Source organism: Pyrgilauda ruficollis, unplaced genomic scaffold (assembly GCF_017590135.1).
Source record: "Pyrgilauda ruficollis isolate IOZ18807 unplaced genomic scaffold, ASM1759013v1 scaffold33, whole genome shotgun sequence".
NCBI classification, from domain to species: domain Eukaryota; kingdom Metazoa; phylum Chordata; class Aves; order Passeriformes; family Passeridae; genus Pyrgilauda; species Pyrgilauda ruficollis.
Window position 1 is genome coordinate 5,075,791 of NW_024524711.1, and position 25,833 is coordinate 5,101,623.

Here is a 25,833-nt window from a genome sequence, read left to right on the forward strand (position 1 = left end):
CAAGGGAGGCAACTTTTTAAATGCCTTCTGGAAATCCAGACAGATGGTATCAAACAGATCTGTGCTGCCAATGTTTTATTGACGTGTCAGAGGACTTTGGTAGATAGGTGAAGCACAGCTTCTCTTTAGAAAAACCATGCTGACTCTTCCTCATTGTACCATGTTTATCCTGGTGCCTACCAATTCTGTTGCTTTTTATTGTTTCTTCTGTTTGAATCAGTACAGGGCATTAGTTCAGGATATTGAAGGTCTGCCCTGCAGACCTGCTTAAAAACTGGTATCAAGGCAGTGAGCAATAAGTTTAGCAATGGCTTCTGCGGGCTGTCTCTAAGGGAGGTGAATTAAATGGATACCAAATTAGGCAGCTGGATCCCTGCCTTTGGAGTACATGCAGGAGACAGCCCCAAGATGCTGTCCCCATGCTCTGGCATGGGCTGAGCAGTGCTGCTGGGATCACTGCATTTGAGAAGCTTCTTAATAAAAATCCTGCTGAGTGTTTGCTCTCCTGTGGATCTCCATTTCTGTGAGCATTATAGAAGACAACCATTCATGTTTCATTTGGAATAAAACAAAGCAAAACCAAAAAACGACTCAGGGAACATGTAGATTTGCACTTAACCAGAGATCAGGCTTTTCAGGAATAGTGAATTTTGCTGAGCATATTAAAAGGCTGTTTATTTGGTTATACCAGTTTTACAGAATGTGACTGTCGACTTGACTGGATTTGTATAATGCAAGTGAAGGCTAAAATTAAAAGCAGATTCAAGACATGAGTACAGATAACTTTGTGAGCATTCCACTCTAGCAGTTGTGTGTGGACCTGAGAATATTTTGGCTTTCTCTGTTTTTGTATTTAGTATTCAAAGCATTCAGACATGCTATTACCTACTCATTGACTGCCAGATAGATTATGGGGAAAATGGTGTGCTTTACTATGTTGAAGGCTGCTTGGTTCTTGGTTGTTTGGAACAAAAAGAATGTAATCCAATGAGCTGCTAATGGATTCTGCAGGTATTTCCAATAAGACAACCTGTATGTATATATAGCAGATTTGATCTATTCAATATTTGTCAATTATGTGTCTTGTTCTGGGAGACTTCCTGGCTGCTTAGCATATATATCCTTCCAACACACTGACACCATACTAATTTGTAAAAAATACTAATGTCCAGGCAGTATGTCTTTCACAGGGCTGTAACTTCAAAAAACATTAGTGGAAGCAATTTGCCTCATTATTTTTGTACATTGCCTGTGATTATTGCTGTTGTGAATTAGAAATACTCAGGTGTATTCTCCATCATGCATACCTTCGATCTGCTTGATGCTCTCTGTAATGAAAGGCACAACTTTTATCTTTGTTGCTCTGCCCACGTGCTTATGCCATTGTTTCCTTGATATTAATAATTTACATCCCGTTAAATTCTTTGACAATTCTTTGAAAATGTTTAGTATATGCTATAATACCTCACGGTGATTTTTATCTTGCTAGTTTTGTTTCTGGAGTTACATCAGTAAAGGAGAGAGAGCCACTCTCCATTTGTAAACACAAAGTTTCTGGAAAATACTGTCCGGGGACTTTATGTTTACAACCATCCAGATGGCAATGAGTGTGAATTTTGCATTTTGATTGAGATGGTTCATTTTGATGTGAAAACAACAAACCCCTCCCATGTTTGCAGAAGATTGCCTACTGACTATGCATCTGGCAATGTAGCAGGTATATAATTTATTCCATGTACAGAGAACATGTTGCACTTAAAAAATAGAACCAAATAGAATGGTTTCTGACTCTAATCAAGTAGAGTTTCTTCTGTGATGAGTAGAAATTGATGCTTGCCAGAAGTATAAATTGGTAGAACAACCAGGAACAATAAAACAGTGAGCAGTTTCACAGTTAAATAATTAACCAGCAAACATACATGCAATCAATACTGAAAGCAAGTTCTATTAATGCTGAGGTCTTAGCACTTTCAAGAGTGCATTTACTCGAGCAATTACTGCATTTTTGTACATAAAAGCTAAATAAAAGGAAGAAAAAAGATAATTTTAAAAGAGCTTGATATTAATTTTCTTCAATAAGTGATGCTGAAATGTAACAGCTGCATTGTACTTTACCCTCATTCTTTGTGCAGATTTCCTTTTATCACAACTGAATCCTTCTTGTCTTCCTCTTTCTATTTTAGTTCATATTTACAGATTTTATAATCCACTTTAGTTTGCTATGAGGCTAAGAAGCCCAAAGTCTGTACTATGAAAATGGAACAGTTTTAACTACTGGAAGTTGCATGCTAGTATTTTTGGTTTTCTGGATTTGTTTGTTTTCCAAGTGGAATTTCTCAGAATTCAGTCATGAGCACAGGATCATTCAATGGTACTATTCATCACCTCCATTAATGATCAAAATAAGAATATGCTAATGAACATTTTGGTGGCAAAAAGCTAAAGAGGGAAGAAAGGCAATCCTTGGAGACCTGAGGAGTAGGAACAGGGTGGAAATTAGAGCAAAATCTATTGCACTGGAGGGCAGTTCCATTACAGGTGTTGTCACAGAGTTTGCATTTATACCTTATCAACTTCTAGATGGTGTAAAAATCCTTTCCCCTCAGAGTTTGCACATGGATGAGAACATGCACCACCTCTATTATATGTGGTTCCTCTTTCTAATGGCCTCACTTAAATTCTACCTATTCATCCAGGATACCTTTTGTGTGTCTCCAGCTCAGAACTGTGACTCCTAAACCAAGATGTTTGTCTCATGGCCAAGTTTGTCTGGGCTTTTCTCCTTCCACAAGTGTCTGGGAAGGACACTTGTCCTTCCACAAGTGTCTGGGGAAGTTCTACATTCAGGGAGAGAAAAAACTCAACATCTTATTTATTTACTTATCCAACATTTCCAGTGGGCCTGAGGTGACAAGACTGGATCATGTGGACTGTTTTCTCAAGAAAGGCTGGGTCAGTTGGCTTACTTGCTTTCTGGGTCCTATTCCAGTGTCACATAGTCTGTGGCAATGCCAAGGCCTTGATTAGCTGTCAGTGGAATGTGCTATGAATGGTTTGGATTGGAAGGGAACTTAAAGATCATCCTGTTCCAACCCCCCCTGCCATGGACAGGGAGACTTTTCTGTAGACAGAACTCCATCCATCTTGGTCATCCATGCTCAGAACTCCATCCATCTTGGTCTGCCCTAGGGATGCTTCTCTGGGCAACATGGTCCAGTGTCTCACCATCCTCATAGCAAAGAACTTCCTTCTAATATCTAATCTAAAGATACTGTCTTTCAGTTTGAATCCATTCACCCATATCCCATCACAGCCTGGACTTGTAAAAAGTCTTTCTCCATCTTTCTTGTAGGCTCCCTTCAGGTACTGAAAGATCACAATTAGATCACCCCAAAGCCTTCTTTTCTCCAGGCTGAATAAATCAAATTCTCTCAGCCTTTTCTTGTATGAGGTCCTCCATCCCTCTAGCCATCTTGGTGGCCCTCTTCTGGACTCAGTCCAACAGGTCCACATCTTTCTTGTGCTGAGGACCCCAGAACTGGATGCAGTACTCCAGGTGGGAACAAAGACAGCCACACATTAGAGAACCTTTGGCCATTCCTTGCTGCTGTTCTCAGGCAGCAAGCATTGCTCTGGGAAATGACTGCTCTTGCTTACCTGTAGTGAAACTCTAACCAAAAAGCTTCCTCCTGTGTTTCCTTATTTTCCTTCAGAATTACATCTACTCCTTGTGTCTTTTAGCCTTCATCCTCAGCAAGCAGATGCAGAGGTTAGGAAAGTTTTTCAATAATCTGGAACTTGGCACATACCTAATCTTCCCCGTCCAAGAAAGACTGATTAATCTTAAAGAATTAATTTGATTCTCCAGCTATGAAGAAGACCCTGCTAGAAATGATGAACAGTATATGGCATAAGACTAGAGCAAAAACGTAACTTTTCTGATATAGTAAAAAGAAGATGACTGTGATGAAGTGATATTTTGTGCTGGAAAGAATATCCTTGAAAAACTGAAGGTGAAAATAAGAAAAACCTCCCAGAGTTATAGTACTGAGGTTTTGGAATACTCTTCTTGTGTGGCCAGTGGAGGCATATAATGTGATTTATTTGGATATGAAGCTTGACAGTGTTATTAATTGGATTATATTCAGGTTTACATGTAATGTCAGGAGCTTGGACTTGGTGACTTTTGCTGTTCTTTTCCAGTTCTTACCTTATATTCACCTATTCCTAAAGTTGGAGGGCAGTTTGGCCTAATTTCAACAGTCAGAGAATTCATAAGAAACTTCAGGATGGTGGAGGAGCTTCCAGGTGAACTCCACATAATGGTCTTTAAGATAGCAATAGCATTAGGTAATACTCTTACAAAAAAAACCCAGCTTCTCTTCACTCTGTGTGAGCTGCCTTCTCAGAATGTTCTAAATTTCACAGTCTGTATTTATTTATTGTTATGATTACATTGTCTTTCAGCTGAAGTAGAACTTCTTTCTCCTTGATTTTTTTAATCCATTGATATACTTATAGATCAGTTGTATCCCTTTTTAGTCTTCATCTCCCAGCCCTTATTATTCTCTGGAAAGAGACTTTCCATTGCCCTTTTCACACTAATAAACCCTCTGAAAGTTACTGCAATCTCATTACAAACATATTGATAGCGCAACACTAACACTCATTTTATTTGCATTTTTCTATTAGGTCTTGAAAAATTCAAGTTGAAAAATGAGTTTACAGAGAGAATTAGCTTTCCTACCTCTATTTAAACTGTTTATTTTTAGCTAAATATTACTGAATATGGAAGCAGTCCAGTTTACATCCTGGTTTGATTTCCTGTTTACATGAGCCAGTCTGCTGTCACCATCGTATTTCTGGACCACTCTGGAAGCTTGTGTGCAGCCTTCCTTCCACCTCCAAGGAGAGCTGCCCTACACAATGGAACTATTGTTGTGCTCTCTGATAATGAAATAGGAATATTGTTGGACACAGTATATGCTGGGCTTATGTCACTTTGCTATAGTGCAGATATAACAGCAAACCTTTCACTGAAATGTGGGGAGAAAATTCACGTTAGAGAATAAAGTCGTAACTGTACCCATATTTTTTGAAATTAACATATAAACAGATCTGGTCACATATAGGGTGGCTCCCTATAGTATAATTTTTGTGGGCTTGAGGGGGAGGGATGTCTTTAGTTTTAATTTTTTTTCCCCTTCCCATCTGGTTTTGTTTCCCAAACTATAAAGCATACTATTTCCCTTAAGAGACTATTAAAAATATTTTTTTTAAATCTACAAAATAGTTGAGAATCTGAACTGGCCATTATGACTACTAATGGTCATAACAGCAGGCATTTCACAGGAGGGACTCAGGGAGCTCAAGTTCACCAATCCCTCTAATGCATTAGCAGTCTCTGTCCTTATTATTTTAATAGGATTTTCAGAATAAAATGGAATAGTACGTGCATCCAGAGAATGGTCATGCCAGGTAAAAGAGCAGTGTTTCATAATTTTGGCTTAGATTCTATCTAGCAATTTTTTGTTTTGTTTTCAGTAAAGATGCATTTCAGAGAAGTGGGAATACTTTAATGTGCACTGATGAATGTAAAACTTGAGACCAACTAGTCTAAGATTTGTTTCAGGATGATACAAATACTGCTCTGCTAATGGATAAGAACCCTGAAATAGAACTGGTTAATTCTTTTGTTCTCAAGGCTGATTCACAATAACTGAACAAGATAAATTAAGCAAAGCTCATTCAGTTTATAGTAACCTTTTTGATTCATCAATGCAAAATTTCATACTATGATTATTTTTTTACAAGGGATATTGAAAACTTCATTTTTATTCAATTACCCATTTTAAAATCACATTTTGAATGAGTTCCTCCCATTAGAACATCAAGATTCTTCCCTGATGTCTTTTAAACACGCCGATTTTTTAACGATGCTCTTTCTGATACTTGCAGGCGAAGGCTGGAGAGTGCAGCTACCTAGCATGGCCTGTGCACAGGCTTACCTTCTGCTGCTGCTATTTCCATTTCAGATGTGCTGGCTGTGCCTGGGGAATACCCTCGAGGAAAGCTTTGTCACAGGGAGGCAAATGAGGTTCCCCGGGGCAGCCCACCGCAGTGCTGCAGCTGGCCCGCAGCAGCCCACGCCCCGGCACCCTGGCTCGGGGTGTGCCGAGGCGCAGGACAGGGTTCAGAAATTCTGTGTCCAATTTTAATAAGGTCAGAAGATACAGATGGAAAATGGCTCCTGATTTTCCTGATCCAATAGCACAAAGCAGGTCTCCTACTGCGTTAATAGTGACATGTATAAATGACAGTCATCGGGTCTCTCAGGGGTGGGTTTACAGTGAGGCTATCAAACAGCAACTATCAAAAGGGGACACAGCAATTAATTTGAAACCCATATACTATTTATATATATACTATTACTATTTATTTTAATACTGTTAAAATATTAAATATACTATTTATTTTAATACTGTTAAAAACTTGCAGAAAATCTTGATTGTACTCTGAAACTTTTGTTTTTCCACTCACAAAAATCAAAGTACTTCAGTCAACAATCTTTAATTAAATTAATTTTAAAAAAATTAAGCAGAAACATTTTAAGTCTGGACAGTATTTCACAGCTATTTTCTTTTTAAAGCTGGTCCTGGTAGAATATTATGATGATGATCATAATGCACACTATTATTTTTGTTTCAGTTGCATGCTAGCAATACCTAAAAACCACTTTAAACCTCAATGCTGCTTCAGTAAGTGCTGCAGCAAGAACAAAGTTTCTTCTATGTACTGAAACTGTGTTTGTATGGGGTGGGGAGGTGTGCGTTACACTTAGATAAGATTCCAAAATAAGCCCTGATCATGAAACTCAGTAATTTTGCTCTAAAATATTTATTACCTGCATAAAAAATGTCACATATAAAGGGTTTTAGCAATATCACACAATGAATCCCAGAAGATGATAAATAAATAAATAAAAACTAAGCAAGCCAGGTAAAATTAAATTGTAGTAGGAGCGTTTTCAGTGGTAATTACATGAGTCTGTCATTGCTGAACTTAGAGTAATAGAGGCAAATGTCAAGAAATTCAGCAGTCACATGGCAGTTAATGAATATGAATGGAACATATTATACAGAGACTGATCAGGTCCTTATGACTCATTTAAAATAAGATTAGTTTCAGGTTTAAATCAGAAATTCAATTAATTTGTAGTATAGAAAGGATACTATGTATGTTGCTCAAATCTATTGTCCACACTGCCTTTTGTTTCCAAAATTAGATTTTGAGATTCCATGGGGGTTGCTGGCTTTTCGTTTGTTACTTATAATCTAAGTGGTTAAACTGTAGCTGAAGATCAGCCAGAAAGCTTGATACAGTATTTTTATCCTCTTCAGAAACAAAAATGAGTAAATACTGAAATGTTTTGAGGATAAGAGTATACAAACAGTATGTGATCCTGATATTTCTGAATGTTTCATTTAACTATTTTCAACCAGCATGAAACATTTTGACATTTGTGGAAAGACACATTGCATTTCAGTTTGTCAGATCAAAGACAAATGTTTCGCTTGGACTTAGTTTTTATGTGTACCCTTGAGCTGTTCAACAGCTTCCTGGCATTTATACTCCACGCTCCAGTTCTTTCATGTGCTGAGTCCCTAACCCAAGTTGTGCTGACTTCAATGGTAAAGACATTTCTGCATCTGTAAGTATAACAGTGCATTGTTTTTGTCGGAAAGCAGAAAAACATTGGCAAAATTGTTTCCTGTGGAAAATGTAACTTTTACAGAAACAGCATTTTCCATTGAAACACCACATTTTTAGAAAACTTCCAACTAACTGCACATAAAATATATTTCTGGAGTGTTATTATGAAATCTATAAATGCTACCATCTATTTTTGATCCTAAATAATTTTGATTACAAAAACTTTTCAGACAGCCAGTATAGATAAAATTAATTGCACTTTCAGTATAGGATATATTTATCATAATTTAATTATAATTTCAGTATTACGTTATTAATTCTACAACAACATGAAGTGTTATGGTGCATTATCGTTCTTTTGCATTACTCCAAATAGTGAAAGTCCATGAGTCTGCAGATTATTGCAAAGGGGAGAAGAAACCAGTGACAAAGTGAGCAATCACTGTAATGTAGCCACACGAAATTACAAGGAATACACAAGGTCTTGTGTTGCTGGACAAAGGAGGTATTAAAACTGTCGGAGGTGATGCCCTTACTCAGAGCTGTAGGCTTCTTTCACCCTTCCCTCCCACCCCAGTTCTTTGATTTCTTTCTGAAACATACTTTTGGGTGTGCTGCGTTTTGAACACAGCTCCAAGCCACGGAGGCACTGAAGCCAAACAGCTTTGATGTGAGCCTGTGCTCCATCTCAGCTTGAGGGAAACCTCTGAAGGCTGGTAAACTGGGATGTGTGGTAGTCCCACCCATTGACTGGGCAGCACCATGGTATGCAGGCCAGGAAGCACATTTACCAATTTACGCCATGTTTACCTTGTGGGAACATGAGAATCCACCTTGGAACAGAAAAAAGCGCCTGTCTCCCTTCCCTGCTGCAGCTGGGGTGGTGCACAGGAAGGTAAAATGAGATTATAGCAGAGAAGCTGTCGGTGATTTACTTGCTTTTCTTCAAGGACCATACTTATAAGGATTGTTAAGACAAAACTAGAATTTTCCTCTACAGATTTGGGTTGAAACTTCCTGTTCTATCTCTGGGGTGAGTAATTCATGCTATGTGTCTGTTTTTCCGCCCCTCTCCTACAGCTACACAAGCAGGCACTCATGCACACATGCTGCATTGGTCAGATGTCTGGGGTTAACCCAGATAGTATGAGCCTCAGATCAAAAGCCTGAGTTAAAATGCTATTTTTGCTGCTGAGGCTTGAGGTGTCTGTTCATAGCACAGACATGAGACGACTTCATGCACCATTTGCAGGGCTGCAGGAGATAAAATTGGTGCTATTCGGTTTGCAGCTCTCCCAGGTACAGGTACACAAGCACAGGCAGACAATGGCAGGCACAGTTCTCCACGTTATTCCTAATTTCTTAGTTTCATATTTACCTTTGTTCTGGCTAGTGACACATACCTAGTTTGGGGGCTTTTTTTGTCTTCTGAGACTGATAACGTTCTTATCAGTTAAACCAAATGAAAGGCCACGGTTACACTTGCTGGTTTGCAACAGTTTGTTACAGTTGAGTTGCAGATTGTGAATGAGGCCAGACTAACAACTGGGTCCTTTCCATGTCAGGCAATAATGATATCAGGTTCATCATGATATTTCTTTTCCTCCTCCATAACTCGGTTGTGTGAATAAATGAAGAAAACCATATAACATTCAAGACTTCCTTAACTGGTCGTGTAGTCTCAAGTGCCACTTTTCTGAAGTTACCTGCCATCTGGCACTGGGAGCAGGTTTGCCAGGACAACTGCTGAGCAAACAGCAACCTTCCTAAGCAGATGGAAATGCAGCAAGGTGGCACAGAAAAACTATCTGATGATCCAAGCCCCAGCTATCCTTGTGGTCTCAGGTCTCCCTCTAATTACTGTCTTTCCCTTTAAAGCTGCTTTTTGGTATTGGAGAAAAGGAAGTTTGGAAAAGGAGGAGAGGAATTAAAACAAGAAAAGCAGATATCCTTGTGGCTCTTCAGGACCGATTGATTAGCTTATTATGGAAGCTGGTGCAAAGGACATGGAGAGGAGACTGAGCATTGACAGCTGATGTGTTTGTGTGGAGAGCTCACTAAAGGCTTCACTAAATATCAGCACAGAGCTGATGCCCTTTCCCAGCTCCTTCATGTGTCCTCATGTCTCTCACCTGTATATTAGCTGATGAATATAAACAGTTAAAAACCCTAACCCCTTAATAAGATGCTGAAGTCTGCAGCAAGTCATGTGAAAATGCTAAGCCTCTCAATTTTCCAGTCTACCCCTCTGCCAGAGATGGCTGTGTCTGTAGCAGATGCAGGAGAAGGAAATGTGTGTCCATGCATCAGCAGCTGCAGTTCAGGTTCCTACACCGTATCTCAAAACTTGCCTCCACTAGGAAGATAGTGAGTTAGTGGGCAGTGAATTGGGCTGAGCGGGGTAATGTGCCATTGTACTTGTTCTGGTGTGGAAATGGTATTCTTCCATTTGGCAGCCTTCTAAAACAGTAATATCTTACACCAACACAGGAAGACCAAGCTTTCTGTAGGTTTCTTTTGGTAACAAAGCCAGATTAATGGAATGATCAGAGAAGAAAACACACCGATTTTCTATGGACTTACATTACAGTGGAGTGAGCTCCCTGAGCCGGTTCGATGCCTGTCCCACAGGGGTGGTGTTGGTGGCACTGCAAGCGCCACACGCTCCGGGGGCAGGGAATGAGCGGTAGGGAATGGGTGATTGGGCAGGAGTGGTTTAGCCGGGTAATGCTTCTCAGCTTGGGCCTTTATCTGCCTTGTGTGACAAACTTTTACTGGATCAACAGCATCACTCAAGGCCGTGCAGATCTTCATCAATAAAACTTCATTTCAAACGACTTCACTTGGAATATTTATTAAGCTATAAGGCTATACAGACACACACCTCTACAATTGCTTTACTTTGCTTAAGCAGAAGTTATAAATGTCATCAGGACACCAAACATGAAGGAGTTTAACATTTCCATATAACATTAAGAATTCAATAGCACATTGCCAAATCCTCCAACACCACGTAAGGCAGGGGTTTTAGGCTATGTTTAAAACAGGAAGGCGCGGGGTGCCTGAGCCCCCTCGCTGCGGTGCCGAGGGGTGCGGGACCGGCCCGGAGCTGCGGACACCTGCCGGCGGCACTTCCACGAATCAGCTTCGCCTGCGGACATTTTCATTAAGTAGATCTATCTATCTATCTATCTATCTATCTATCTATCTATCTATCTATCTATCTATCCGCACACACATACATATATACACATATATAGATAGACACTTCATAAAGAGTGTACACTTACATATAGCTATATAAACAATTTCATATATCGATATGAAAAATTAATATACACACACATATATATACATACATACAAATACGCGAGGAGCGGTCCCCGGCCAGGTGTCCGCGCCCGTCCCCTGTCCCGCCCCGCCATCTTCCCGCTGCCCGGCGTCCGCCCGCACGGCCGCGGCAGGGACCCCGGCACTTCCCACGGCTGCGGGCTTCCCAGCCGGGCCGGGACCCTTTTAATCCGGGCGTTTCAGTGGGATGCTGAAACGGGGCGCTGTCGCGCCTACATGTCCCGACATGCCGGTGCCTCCCGGCGCGGCGCCGCGGGCACCCACTGCCGCCCATTGTGCTACAGCCAGGGGAAACGGCGCTCCGCTCCCTCAGCCTCCCCCTCGCGCGCCAAGTGGTCCCTTCCAGCACTCCATGAGGCGCCCTTCGGGCGGTCCCATCCCTGGGAAACGGGGGGGGGCCGGAGGAGGCGTGGAGCCCAGTCAGCTCTCCCTCGAAGCCCGGCCGGCTGGTGATTGGCGTGCGTGGCCGCCAATAGGACGAGGCGGCGGTCGGGAGAGCCAATGGGCTCGGAGCGTTGCCGGGGCGGGGCGGGGCATAGGGGAGAGGGCGGGGCGGGCGCCGCGCGTGCGCGGGGCGGGAGGAGGCGGGGTCGTGTCGTGTCCGTGTCGGCTGCGCCGGGGAGGGTCGGGCGGAGGGAGGGGAGGATGGAGCGGGCGGCCAGGCGGCCGTGAGCGGAGCGGGAGCGGAGCCAGAGCGGGGCCAGCAGGCCGCGGGCAGGCCCGGGAGGGGGAGAGACGAGGCAGGGAGGGGAAGGAAGGCAACCGGGTGACGGGTCGTGCGGCGGAGGGGGCTCCGGGCGGAGAGCGGGCGGGCGGCCGGGGCTCCCGCTCCGCAGGGCGGCCGGTGGGGCAGGATGAGCCAGGAGGAGATCCTGAGGAAATTCATTAAGCGAGTCCAGGCCATGAAGGACACGGACCACAATGGGGAGGACAACTTCGCCAGCGACTTCATGGTGAGGGGCGGCGGCGCGGGCGGGGCTCTTGCCGCCCCCGGCGCGGGGGGGACCCGCAGCCCCTTCCCCATCCCCGCCAGCGGGGGGTGTCGGGGCGGGCGGGCGTCGCATCCCTGGGGGTGACCTGCTATTGTGTGCCCCGGGGCTCGGCCGGCTCCCTGTGCCCAGCACCACTTCGGAGCTCGGCGGGGGGAGGGAGGGAGAGTGTCCGCCTGGATTCAGCCTCCTTCCTGCCCTCCAGCCCCGGGAGGTTTGTCACCGCGGCCCCGGCCCTTCCCCGCTCCTGGGGAGGTGATGGTCATCGGCTCTTGCAAAATTAACCGGGAGGCTCCTCGTCCACCCGCCCCGCTGCTTCCCTGAGCACATAAAGGGGACAGAGGCGAGGCGGTGGGGCTGCGAGCGCTTCCTCGCCCTGGCAGCCCCTTTCTGCAGGGTTGCCGTCTCTGGTGTCAGCTGGGGATAATCGGGCACTCCTTCCCTCCTTCCCCTTTTATCTGCCCCTGTAGCTGCCTGCTTGAGATTTCTCTTCTTCCCGAGGAGATGTGTTAAACGTATTGATAGTCCTTGGAGGAATATTCATCTTCCCTTCGCTAACGTCTCCCATCCCCCATCGCAGCCCTGCCTGTATCCCTCGTCCTTTCTTCCTTCCAGATCAGTTCACCGTCAGCCTTTGGTTAACGTGTACGCGCGGGGGAAAATTCTGTTGGAAAATTAGTGCTTTTCCTGGTTTATTTTAGCTGTTTAATCGGGCTGTTACAATATCTCGGGAGTTTTATCTTTTGAATTGGTCGTCTGAGCTGTGAACAATAATTTTGATTGGGCAGATGTTGCTGGCACTTTTCAATATCATTTAAATACCTAATATCAAAATGCAGTTTGACCCGAAGGGAGGGCGGGTTAGTGCCCTCCGTTTGTGAATTTGTAGCTCGTTTTATTCTGTGCGGCTCTTGGGGATTAAAAGCGCATCGTTAGCCCTTTAAGCTGTCAGTCTGTGCTAGTGGTCTGCGAACAAAAAAAAATTAAAAAAATCTCAATGTAAGAGTCGCATCGGCGATTGTCCGAAATGTGGGGAGGAGGCCGCGGATGTTGCGCAAGGCGGAGGGGCGTTGGGAGCGCTGGCAGGTCCAGGGGTGGAAGAGGAAGCGGACTTTGGGAAGTAACGAGTTCATCCAGGGTGGGGAGGGAGCCCGTGGGAAATCGGCCACGCTCTTTGGGCAGGATTTTGCAAATGCTAAAAGTATGCTGCTGAAACATCTGGGCGTGTGGGAAAGGAAGAGAGAAAAGTGTGAAGTGAAGAGTGGCATTGGGGCGATAGGACCCTTTTAAATCTTCGCATGAGAGCTTAAAGGTTGCAGAATTTGACAGAAGCTTTTTATTAAGTCATTCTTTTAGTAATATAATTGCTATTTAACATGAATTGACATCTTGCCTTGTACTGATGAGCCTATCTTGTTCATGTAAATTATATATACTTTACAGAAAGGCTGGCCTAGACCAAAATGAGGGACATTATTAAAAATCTCTATGTTAAGCACTTTGTTCTAGATCTCCTACCATTTCATATCTGATAATTATCCTGATTATCCTTTAGTTTAGTTGTAGTCCAATGATATAGAATAGATATTTTTATCATCCTTTCTTTGAAGCAGTGGCACCTGTGTATGGAAAAATAGCTTTTGTTTCAATTTCTCTATTTGACAGCATGTTTTGTAGCTTTCAACAGTATAGACAGTGAGTTTTCCCATTGCTTTCCTGTAGCAGCAAGAAAAGAGAATATGGGTAAAAATGGGAAAGCAGGATTTATAGGAACTAATGGGCAAGACACTTCAGGAGAAAGATGTATTACCTGAAAGAGTGTTGAATGTTTTGGGGAGATTTGTGTTAAATATGTCTTTTGTCCTTTAATAGTTTATATTTCAAACTTTCATATTTGATTTTTGTGTGGGAAATTAAAGTAGAACCAGAAATTAGGACCTTCAATTCTAATACTCACCTTTATGTAATAAAGCAGACATAGATTAGTGTGATGACAACAATCATAATTGCTGATTTTTAATTTTTTTTTTCACTATGAATACTGGAGTATTTTGGGATTTTTGGGGTATGTGTTTTGGGGAAATGATTTTGGGATTTTTGAAATGATTGAAAAGGAAGAAGGAAAGAGAGGTAATGGGGATTTAAATTTCAGTATTCTGTTCAGTTACAGAATGTGTAGATGTTTTCTGGGGAGTGAGAAGGGAGGAAGTTGTGTTATCTCATTTAAGTGCAGGATGTTCTGTGGCTGTTAAATAGTGGCGAGTTTGTGGAATAGGAATTGCTGTTACTCATCGCTTCATTTCAAAGTCAAAATGGAATCTAAAATATGAATGGAATAGTGGGTGAATGCAAATGAAAACAATTCTTTACTTTTAGGTCTTTATTGCCTTTCAGTGTGTTGAGTAATAGGCTTAGAGAGTTGTATTTGGGCCCGAGTGAATGAACTAAAAGTGCGTGCTGGGTGCCAGGGAGTGCTGGAGGAGAGGGTAGAGAAGCTAGAGGTGTGCACAGGTTGGCTGATAAGCCTGGCTGATTGCTATTGAAAGTCCAGAGTGTAGATGACTAAGACTGCAATTTAATAATGCCATTGACATACCTGGAAACAACTTCCTCTTGGAAGGTGGAAAGTTGATGATTACCCACTCCACCAGTGCCTCCCCCCAAGAGCAAGATAAACTCTATCATCTGGGCACCAGTAGCAAGTTTGTTACTGGAAATCAAATGCATTTAATTAATTTGCACTAGGAAGTAAGCAGGACTTATTAGTGGATCACTTCAGTACTCTGGGTGTGCACAGTTGGGATTAAATGAAGTGGATAGTTTGAAAACAGGACAGACATGTCTGTAAGCCTTGCCAGTAATCATGTGTACGTGGATATGGAGCAAGTGAGCTTTTTCCTAAAATAATATAGGTTAGGACTTTGCTGCTATGGTTGCAGTACATCCAGGAGTATATTTTTTCCTGGGTTTTTGCTGACATTGCTATTTGGGTAGAAGGAAATAAGTATAGATTACTTCCTCTTGGTGTTTCATGCTGTATGAATACAACCAGCATGGTCTAGATTCTGATTTTTTGTAATGAACGTGTATTACATCAAACAAGGGTTGGAAGTCAATGTTCCATATGGAAGAAGACAGCTATTCTAGAATTTACAAAAACCTTGACAAATATTATTTGCTGATTTATTTTTTAAATTTTAATCCACCCACGATTACCACATTTTTTGTTTTCTTACGTTATAGTCATGACAAAAGCATTCTGACACTCATTTCTCTTGTTTGATGTTGATTGCCATTGTTATAGGAGAACTGAAATATGAATAGTGTGAAGCTTTGCCTTCAAAAATCAGATGTTTCAATTGTTTTGTGGTATATGACAGTCTTGCTTCATCTTCTGAGTTATATATCTGGCTAATCTGTTGTCATGGAACATCGTGTATGGCTAAGAATGGGTTTTTTGTGATGGATACTGTGTAGGGGACCCTCAGCTGCTGTTTGGGGGTAGTGGTGTCAAAATGGTCTTGCCTTAGATTATCACTCTAAATAATAATAATTTTTTAACAACTTTGTTACACCTAGTCACAGATCTCTCTCTATACCTTTAATTCAAGAGGGCACAGGTAACTAACTCAACTGAATGTTGTGTGTCTGTGTTCTGTTCAGTCTGCTAAGATGAAACTTTGAGATTTGGAAACAATAAAGTACTCAAGCTGCTGTTTTCTGAAGTATGAAAGGGAATTTGAATGGTTTGAAACAGGTACAAAACTAGTCTCTATGCTTTTTACATCTAGTTGGTTTTGGTTTTGACATCTTTGTATTTAAGCACTTCTAACTGATTCTTTTGTGAAAATGCTATTTAAAAAAATGGGAGATGGAATGTGCTTGACTTGTAAGGATAAAATGTAGCTGGTCATAGGAAGTGCTACACCAGATGTTATAAAACTTGCTTTGTGCATTTTTTGAGGCTTTTGACTTTGTTTTGTTTTTTGGTAATTTTTCTAGGAAAAGGCACAATTTCTAAAGTGCCTAAAGGCTGCTTAAAATGAATGAACAGTCTACACTTTACTAAATCACTGATTCAAACTACTAAGACACATAGTGAAAGTCCACATACTGATGCCACTCATGACATAGATTTTGTTCTGGTTCTGAAGCAGCATTAGGGATACCAGAAATGCCTATTCAACTGTAGCACTTCAGAAATGCCCCTCTTAAATCTTGTCTGTGTACTAATGTGCATTTGCATAAGCCTTTCTGATTCAAATACTATTAGTGCACCTCTTGAGTATCTGTGAAGGTACTTTTCAAATTTATAAGACAGGCATATAATCTGGAAACTTAAAAAACTTTTTTTTTTTTTTTTTACTATCTGCAGCTTAAGTTCCCACTGAGTGGACATTTTTGTAAGTGATGTTTTTTGTAGTATTTATTTTATGAGTTTGATGCTTGTAATATATTGTTATAAACACTAATGCTTTGGGTTATAAAATGTATGGTATCTTTTTCAAGAGATATTTGTAAAGATTAAACTGGGAAAAAAGCTTTGGTAGAATCAACTAGATGGTAAACTGTTTCTTGAAACTTCAAATCCAAGATTTACTTGGTGTAAGCAGAGGTTTACATGGAGTTCTTGTGAATTGAGTTCTTTTGAAAAACTGTTTGGAGCGCGTAGTTTCCCTAGAGTGTGACAGAAGGGATAATTGCCTTGGAGAAAGTGACCTGTAAGTGTGTTGTACAGCTGATCAGTCATAAGGAACTCTGCTCTTAGCGATGAGTTAATAGGTCATAGGCAGCTGTCACTTCAGATAGGCCTTGTGCATTTTTATCATTTCAGGGTTAAATAATGGATCTGTTAGTAGTCACCTTTCATATCGTGCTTGTAAATGCATTTTTAAAGTTTTGTTTCCACTTACTGTATTTCATCTAGATGCTGTTAATTTGTCTGTGGGGGGCACACCCCAGCACATGACTTCATTGTGTGTGGTTGTAGTCATCGAGGCCATTCATAAAGCTTCTTTTACATGGACCAAATCTGGTTGGTGCAGTGTGACTGAATAGTCATTTCAGTAAGCCCAAACTTTAGAGGTTTCTGAAATTTTGTGAAATACTGTTCATTCAATGTTATATGAAAATACAGTTTTGCATGAACAATCATTCAGTTTAAATATTCAGCTTCTTTGTCCCCTTCTGAGGAAATGAGTGCTGTTTCTGTTGCTTCAAAGATGCCATTCTGAATTTTCATAGAGGCAGTTGAACGCAGCCACAAAGCTGCTGTAGTGACCCTGGGGTATAAGAACTTGCTAACTCTGCCTAAAATTGCTGTTCTTTCAGCACATGAAACTAAACCAAGTCAGTTAGGCAATGCTCTGGGTTGTGTCAAATAGCTTGTGTGGTAATAAATTCTGTTTGCTCATTTTCGAAAGACAGCAGTGTGTAGGTCTACTCTTCTCATGGAATAAAGGGTTATGTATGGATTTTGCAGAATATTAAAGAATTGTTCAGGGGGAGCAAATGGTGATGTTGACCTTGCACCTCATGGCATACTACATGCACTCCAAATAATTTAAATAGCATGTCAAATACATACTTTGTTTGTATCCTTACCTCAATTCTAAAGCACCTTTTGCTGTATTTAGCTATATATGTATACAGATAGATACATATCAGTAGATACCTATGTATGGATATGTCTCATGTGACCATGATTCATCAACCTTAGACCCTAATCTATAGTTCTGTAGCTCCATGTATGTGCTTTTGTATTTGTATAAACATGGTTGTAAGTCTGTGTAGTACTCTGCATATGTGTCACTGATCTGTAGTATGAATTTCTTGATTTGGATTGCATGTAATTTACTTTAAAATTGCAGTAGGTTCAGGTTGTTTTTCCTTGATGCTGTTATAGCTAAGTTATCAGCTCTGCAAGCAGGGGAAGGGTAAGCAGATATTCAGATTATCTAATGTGTATACATTTGTTGATCATGAGTGCAACAAAAGTCTGAGGCTTCTCTATTAATCTCTTAAAGCCATTAGCTTGTAATAAACAGAAATTATGTTCTATCTTCTTCACTGTTACTATTTAAGATTTGTGGGTTTTCCATTGTATACTGCTACAGTTTGACTATAGTATGCTTAGTACAAAGGACTTTTTGGCATAGGGAAAATAGTAATGCATTTCTTAGTGTTGGGAAAACATGAAACTGTAGGAGTACCTTAGATATGCATTTCTAGAACTGAAATCAGATGGTAGATGATGTTTTTTTTCTTGGTCTTATATAACAGCCCTTTAGTTAGGGAGAGGCATCAGTGTTAAAGGTCAGATAAGGAACTGAGTAAAGCACAAGTGAATTAGGTAGAGCAGGAGCTCTTTGTGCCATTAGGAAGTTCATTGTTTGTATCCTGGTGTTTTCCTCAGGCCGTTGTACTCCACAATTGCTATGGTTATGCCAGCACAGGCTTGGATAACTCAGCTGTGTGTGTTTGCCCTCGATGAAGCATGGACCTGCATTTCTATTTCTTTTAACTAGCACGTGAGTGTTGCAGAGAGATTGAGCTCTTTGTTTTCCTGCTTCATCTGACAAAAAAACTTGCTAATGTAAACTTGACTCGTGAATTATTTGTTCAAATTTGAGCAATCAGAATGTGTTTATGAAAAGAGAGCACTCTGGTATGGCTGTGGAGTTCTGGCTCTGGAACCTGGAGCACAGAGAGCAGCTGTACTGTTGGAGCTGTGTCTGGAGTTCCTCTGCACCTTCAAGAAACCAGGTTGTGTTCAAACCCAATATTGATGAGACAGTATGAGTGCAAAGCCAGTAGCTTTCCTAGTAAAGCTGAGAGTGCAGTGAGGTAAGGAAAGAGTTGTAAGAGCAGATGAGCACAGTCAGGACTGGCAGGCTTTAGGACTGTCATTCTGGGTTGGAAACTTGTTTTAAAGTATCTCTGAATACTGGTGTCAGGATGTTTCACTCACTGAGGTTTGCATAGGAAGGTTACTGCTTGTGTCCCTGAGGGCTTTGTGCTAGCTACTGTTTTGTCATCAGCTTTAGAATGAAAAAATTCTTACACAGCTAAAAAGATCAAGTAGAGAAAAATGCTTCCCAAAAGGTACCAGATAAATAGAGGTATAAATGGATGACTTAGTTTAGTTGACCTAATTTTTGCTCCTATCTGTCCTCCTACAAGCCAATACTTTTAATTTCTTTAAAAGGCAATTTTATTGGTGTTAATTTATGGAAAGACTTATAGACAATATTGTCGTAATGGAAGTGTCTTGTGAAAGTAAAACCTAGAAGAATTGAATTATCAGCTCTAAAAAGGAGCAAGACAGTTACTTCAGTGGGGGAAAATATCTGGCTATTACAAGATGACTGAAGCTATGAATGATGTTGCCTCATGGGCTACACATATCATTAGGAACAAAGCAAATAAAGAAAGAGGTTTCATTCATTCATATTTCTGTAAGGAAATATCAGTAATTTTGAAGGAAATCCTACCATAATGCTTGACAGTTAATTTGCTATATTAATTTTACTTCTGAGCTCCCTTAGTTCTGCAGAAAGAATTTAATTGCCTAGTGTTAGAAATGAGCCAAGGGCAACTACATGAGTAGACTGAAAGTTTTAAGTGCTCGATGGAGTGGTTTGATTGTTCTATTTTTAATTTGCTGTGATTTGGAGAAATCTTAACACAGTTGTTACGGATATCCATATAACTTGTGTTCCTTCCATTTTGGCAGGACTATACACTTAGTGTTTTACATGTTGGAGAGCAGGCCTTTATTCCTAAACATTGTTGAAATTTATTAGTTTTAATTGCCTGATCTTTGCTGTGATTTTTGGTGTCTAAAGTCATGGGTTGGAAAGCATCAGCCTCTAAGGGGAAGTTAGCTTAGTTAAAACCATATTGCTTTAAAGAATGTATATACTGCTTTAATTTCTTTCATTTAGTTATTACACTGAACTTGTCATTTTAAAACAAACTTTTTTACATTAACTTCCTTTTTATGTAGTCTCAAAGGTGTAGCTGGGTTTGAATTTCTAAGGTCAGAGTACACTGGTGTCCTCTTACACAATTTTACATCTTGCTGCATTTGTCCTGCTGTCTTGTCATTCTTGCTGCCTCATGTGGATGACATCTGCTTTTTGTTTTTCTTCTGGAAACACACAGATGTTTTGTACTCTTTGTGATCACTAGAAGAACAGTGATCACACTTCTATGTGGATCAGTGGAAGAGTGGGGTTTTTGGGGGTCTGGAGAGGTAAATGACCATCTTTCAGCTGTGCAGCTGGAAAGGCTTGTTCCTCTGGGCAGCTAATACAACCAAAGAGAGGCTGAAAGGAATGTCATGAGTGATGTCTTATGTTCCTGCTTTTGTTGATGTTGAGTAGTCAGCAGCTCTGCTGTTGTTGCTATCCTTGCTATCTTTCTTATTTGCTTTAGGGTCAATATCATGGATGAGAAATTAATTTCTTGTGCTGAGCTGGACTAGTTCTAGGTTCTGGTTCTTGCACATTTTTCCTGGACTTACTGGCATGATTTCCAGCTATTTGTCACAATTGAGAGTCTCAGGGGCCTGTTCCAGAATTTTCATATTGTTTTCCATTGTTGATTACATTTTTAAAGACATTTTGTCTTCCATTATGACAGTATGGCATTTTTTTTTTATTCTCCTGGTAGTTCTTGGAGGACACAGCTATCTCTGAACAACTTTGTTCTAAACTAAAAGGATGTTTCATGGGTTTCCTGTCCAAGTGTTCAGAGGACTTGTCAGTGTAGATTATGCATCCTGTTTAAATGACTGATTGCTGTGGGAACTGCACTGCTCTTGAGAAGGCTGAATAGTGTTCTACTCTGTCCTAAATGTTTCACTTCTTATTTGATTATGTTTGACTCTGTAATGCATAACCCTGTGATAGAACAGTGTCTTTTCCCTCAAGTGTGTGGGTAGCACGTGTGGTACTTGGGTATAGCTTCCTACTTAGACAAATGTTCTTACTGGATTAGATGTCTAGTTGTTTCACTGCACAAAACTGAGAGATCAATTAATATAAAAAGCAGAATAGACAGAAGAACAAGTGATAGGAACAGTGCACTGCTCTTAGACTGTAGGTAGGCTGGGTTGGAAGCTGATGACTGGCTACTCTGTGAGTAAAATTAATCATGGAAATGTCTCAGTGTAAACTTATCATGTCCTGCATATTTGCAGTGTACAGCTCTTTTTTGTGTTTTTACATGTGTAGAAAATAAGTTTTAATTCTTCCTTTATTTTCTACTTGAATCTTTACCTTCATGCATGGGAAGCAGGATTACAACTGAAATGCTTTCATTATTACTTACTCCCTCTTGTATATTCTGATTATTTTAGCCAATAGGTAATTGTTAATTGAAATGAATACAGTTGTCCAGTAGGAATACTCAGGGGAAACATTTAGCTCAAAATAAAGCTGGAAAATGAAACACTGTTCTGGAGGGAAGGGTATATGTAGGTTAGTTGAACTGCTTCAAGAAACTGAGAATTCCTGCAGAGTTGAATTAATTATAACTTGTCTATAGGGCAGCACCCCTATTGCACAAACTGCTAAAGGAAGGAAATAATCTCTTAGATACTGTGAATGTCCCCAGATAGCTCTAAGTATTCAACAGTTACTTGTAAGATTTCAAGTTTAGTAGTTTAGGTGGCTACACAAAACTGTGTGAATTTTTGTTATGACCAAATTAGACTGTAAAATCAATTTTAACTCATTTTCTTTGAGGTTGCATAAACAGAACTGTGATGTTAATGGACATATAGAGAACTATATGAAAATGTTAATAGAGAAGAATGACTGGTTTTAGGCAGGTAGAAAGGACTTGGGAAGTACTATAGGCACACACTGGAATTTACTTTAGTAAAGAAATATGGTGTTTTATAGATGCTTTATTTTTCTGCTATTCCTACTTCATGAAGCCCAGGCCCAGAAGGGAGAAATATATGTTGTTTCCTTTAATAGCCCTTTGCTACAGAATTGCATTAAGTGTTACACAGGCACTTAAAGCTTCGGACATAAGTCTGCATTTCAACCTGAGTGTTCTGAAATAAATTGTCATTAAGCTGCAGGTTAAGCCCTATCACAACCTTTTATATTTTCCTTGTAAACAGAAGAACTTTTCCAGAGGCTATTCTACAGAACTGCTGTGGAAATTGCCCTGGCATTCTGTAATAACACTGCTACAGTTGCTTCTTCAACTGGTACCATCTACTTTCTTAATATTTTTACTAAGATGGTGAAATGGGAACTTTCATGTCTTTTCCCTTTTGTGGTTGCAAATGCAACCAATGCAGCTTGCAAATTGTCTGAGATGTCAACTTCCTATTTTTGTTATTCTGAAAAGAGCAGGTAAAACTGTGGCAGAGAAGCCTTGTTGTCTTTTTTACAAATTACAGAAATCTATACCCTGTTGATAAATTAATTAAAATGAGAGACCAATAACACTGAAAAAATGTGCGTATCCCAAAGTCAGCAAGCTGTTGCCATAAATAATTATGAATTCCTAAAGGAAAAGAATATTTTCTTCTAAAATGCTAGCTAATTCCATAACTAATTCTAATATGGAATAGCCTGAACGTGCGCTTGCATTTGGTACCTCATACATGATCAAACACTACAGTACTTTTGGTGCAAAGCTTTAGCAACATGTCTTTCTGGCATGGCAATTTAGAAAGCATTAGCACTGTTTAAACTGGTGATCCTGTGAAAATGAAGCCAGCATCCTGTTTCTCCTGCCTTACAGCATACATAAGTGCCTCCCTTCCTGTATTCATAGAAAAAGTATTCTCTGTCTGGTACAGTAAGATGATATGATCATCCAATGCAAGTATGTGGATATAAAAATCTTAATTATGATGTCTTTAGCTCCTATGGAGAAAGGTAACTTCCAGATATATTAAGTGCATCTGAGGTCAGGATATGTTTAGAAGTGAGAAAAGCAGCAATGAAGTAACAAGGGAATTCAGTGAAGGGATATAAGTAAGTAAAGAATTTATTTATTTCTAGAGACAGTACATTTCAAACTAAAACTGTGATTTTTTGCATGATAGAGGATCTTGTAGGGCATGTCAGGGAGGCACTGGAACTGGCTTTTGTAAATAAATGCAAAAATTAGTTTCTTCTGTTCTTTGAATGCCATGTGGTTTATTTTTTATCGAGCTGTTGTATTGCTTACCACTTTAACACCCCCAGAACTTGATGCTGAAGTCAGGAGTTTCCCATATTGTGTACTGATGGTGTAGATGAAATAGTTTGCATAGAACACCTGAATAAAATAAATTATAAAGTAGATAATATTTACTTATTATCTTGGGGGCTTTTTTGCCCCTCCTTCTCCTGCTAACAGGTTCTTTTTAGTGTGGTGCTGGACTCTGGTGTTTATTGGTGACAGCTGAGAGGGTCACACTGGAGAAGTTTCTGGAGAACTGTCTCCTGTGGGAGGGATCCCATGCTGGGGCAGAAGAAGGACTCGTCTCTCTGGGCAGTGGCAGAAGAAAAACATGTAATAAACTGACTGTCACTCCCATTCCCCATCTCCCTGCTCTGCTTGGGAGGAGGATACAGAGCCTGGGATGGATGTTTTGGTTTGTTTGGTTGTAATATTAGTTTTACTTCTCATTATTTGTTGGTAATAAATTCAGTTAATTCAAAATCGAATCTGTTTTGCCCATGTTCTCTGTCAGTGAGTGATCTCTCCCTGTCGTTAACTCATGAGCCTTTCATTATATTTTTCTCTCCCCTGTCCAGTTGCAGAGGAGGAGGGGTAGAGTGGTTTCGGTGGGCACCTGGCACCAGCTGAGGTCAACCCACCACAGCAGCTTACCAACTTCATATGCCTGAGCTGCAGATCTCTTTGGATGGAGATCTTCTCTCTTTCCTGTGGTTGGTAGGTTAGTGGGTATATGATTGTCATATTGTGTGGCAAGTTGAGTACATAAAGTCTTTTAATTTACCAGCTGGGCTTGAAATACCCTTAAAATTCACATCTTGCATAACCAAAGTTATCCAGCTTGCTTCTGGAGATTAGCTCGAAGGCCATGGGGGAAAGATTTTTGTGGAAGACAAGACAGAAATGCTTGCTCATGTGAGCTTCCTCTTGTATTCAGACTCTTGTCTTTGACTTGACTTTAGCTTATTGGATCTAGCTTCTGAACATTATATAAACAAGATATCCTTCAGGAATTCTGTATTTATGTCAGCTAGTTCTTGAATCATCCTATGAAGTATGTGGTTTTACACTGGGCACAGTACTTCTGTCAGATCTCATGCAAATTATAACATGTAGTTTTGAGCCATATCAATTCTGATCTGTTTTTAATGTTTTAATTCTGTTCATCTCTTTATGTTGTGATTGGATTTTACTTTTTTTTTTATTTCTGTTTGTGCTACCTTGTCTCTGGGCTGCTAAAATGATTTCCTTATTTTTTTGAAACCTTTGGTTTTTACTGGTTTTGGATGACAGAAGCCATTGCATGTTGAGTGGAAAACCATGTGAATAAATTTCATACACTTCTTCAACTTTGCCTCACTTCTAGACTAGAAGCTCTTCAGAACAAGCTTTAGTGTCATGCAGATTGTCATGGATTTGATGAACTGAAGGTAAATTATTGTCCGTTGTGTAGTTTGGTACCCTTTTAAGCTTGTGAATATTGCATGATTAGTTGTTGGATTAAAAGAAAGTATATGTGTGGGGGTTTTGTCTTTTTTCAATGGTAAAAGTAGAACTGGTTGGTCTATTTGGGTCTTGGTTTTAAATTCAGAGCAGGATAGCTTAACCATACATTTTATTGACTGTGTTATCCTCTTAAAGAGAAAGTTACATTTATAAATGTTACCTGGCTCTGATAGTCACTGTTTTTTTAATGACTGTGGACAATGAGATTTAACCAGACTGGTTTAACTGGTCTTTGTAAGAATCTTCATGCAGTGTCCCTTATGAATTTTCCTGTTGTGGTTTGTTCATTTTACCAGGAATGATATTTCAGGGTTTGTATTGGACCAGGTAATATTGCTTATGGATCCCTTTCCTCAAAAGAGCCACTGTAGTTGAGCTGTTGTCTAAGCTTGGTTATTACAGAGATTTCATGGAGACCAAAGCCTAATTTGAATATTCAGAAATAAATATTGAGTCCTGACAGCTACAAGGAATGCAGTCATTATTCAGAGGGAGTAGCAGTGAGGTTTGCACTGGGGCCAGGATGCAATCTTTAGTAAGTGGTGTACTTCAGCATGCTCACATCCTCTGCTATTCACCATAATGCATCTATAAGAAGCACTTGCATCCTGATAAGACATTGTGATACTTCACTGCTCCTGTGAATTAATTTGCTTTGGCTGTAGAGTATGTGTTTCTGTATTTTGCATTTTAAAGCCAGGACTTAACAATCCTGTATGTCTCATCCTATTACTTGTCATGCAGTAACTGTCTCTTTAGAACAAACGTGTATTCCTGTCTGGGCTTATTAGCATTAATAGCTGTTCTGGTTGCCCAGTGGAATACTGATGCACAATGCTAGAAACAGGGAATGAGAAAAAGGTAGCCTTTAAGGGAAGTCACAATGGAATGATTAAAGAGGACATTGCTTTAGAAAAATGCTACTGTTCTTTAAAATCAAACTGCAGCAGCAGATACAGAAATTGAGATTTAATTTAACTGATGTGTTGGAAATTAATTTAGGTCTTTGAAAGGTATGGATTTGGTTTGGAATGCTGCCACTACCATTAAGGGAAAATAAGATTGAGAAATTTTGAGT

General features: G+C 40.3%; 1 protein-coding gene across 1 annotated transcript in view; it reads left to right on the forward strand.

The window, feature by feature from the left end:
- The first annotated feature begins 11,665 nt into the window (after window positions 1-11,665).
- Window positions 11,666-25,833, forward strand: part of PTPN12 (protein tyrosine phosphatase non-receptor type 12) — a 69,729-nt gene continuing 55,561 nt past the window's right edge. Inside the window, exon 1 of the mRNA XM_041474611.1 lies at window positions 11,666-12,017. Within this exon, the coding sequence (XP_041330545.1) occupies window positions 11,919-12,017 (99 nt within the window). The 5' untranslated portion in view covers window positions 11,666-11,918. The remainder of the gene's footprint in view (window positions 12,018-25,833) is intronic.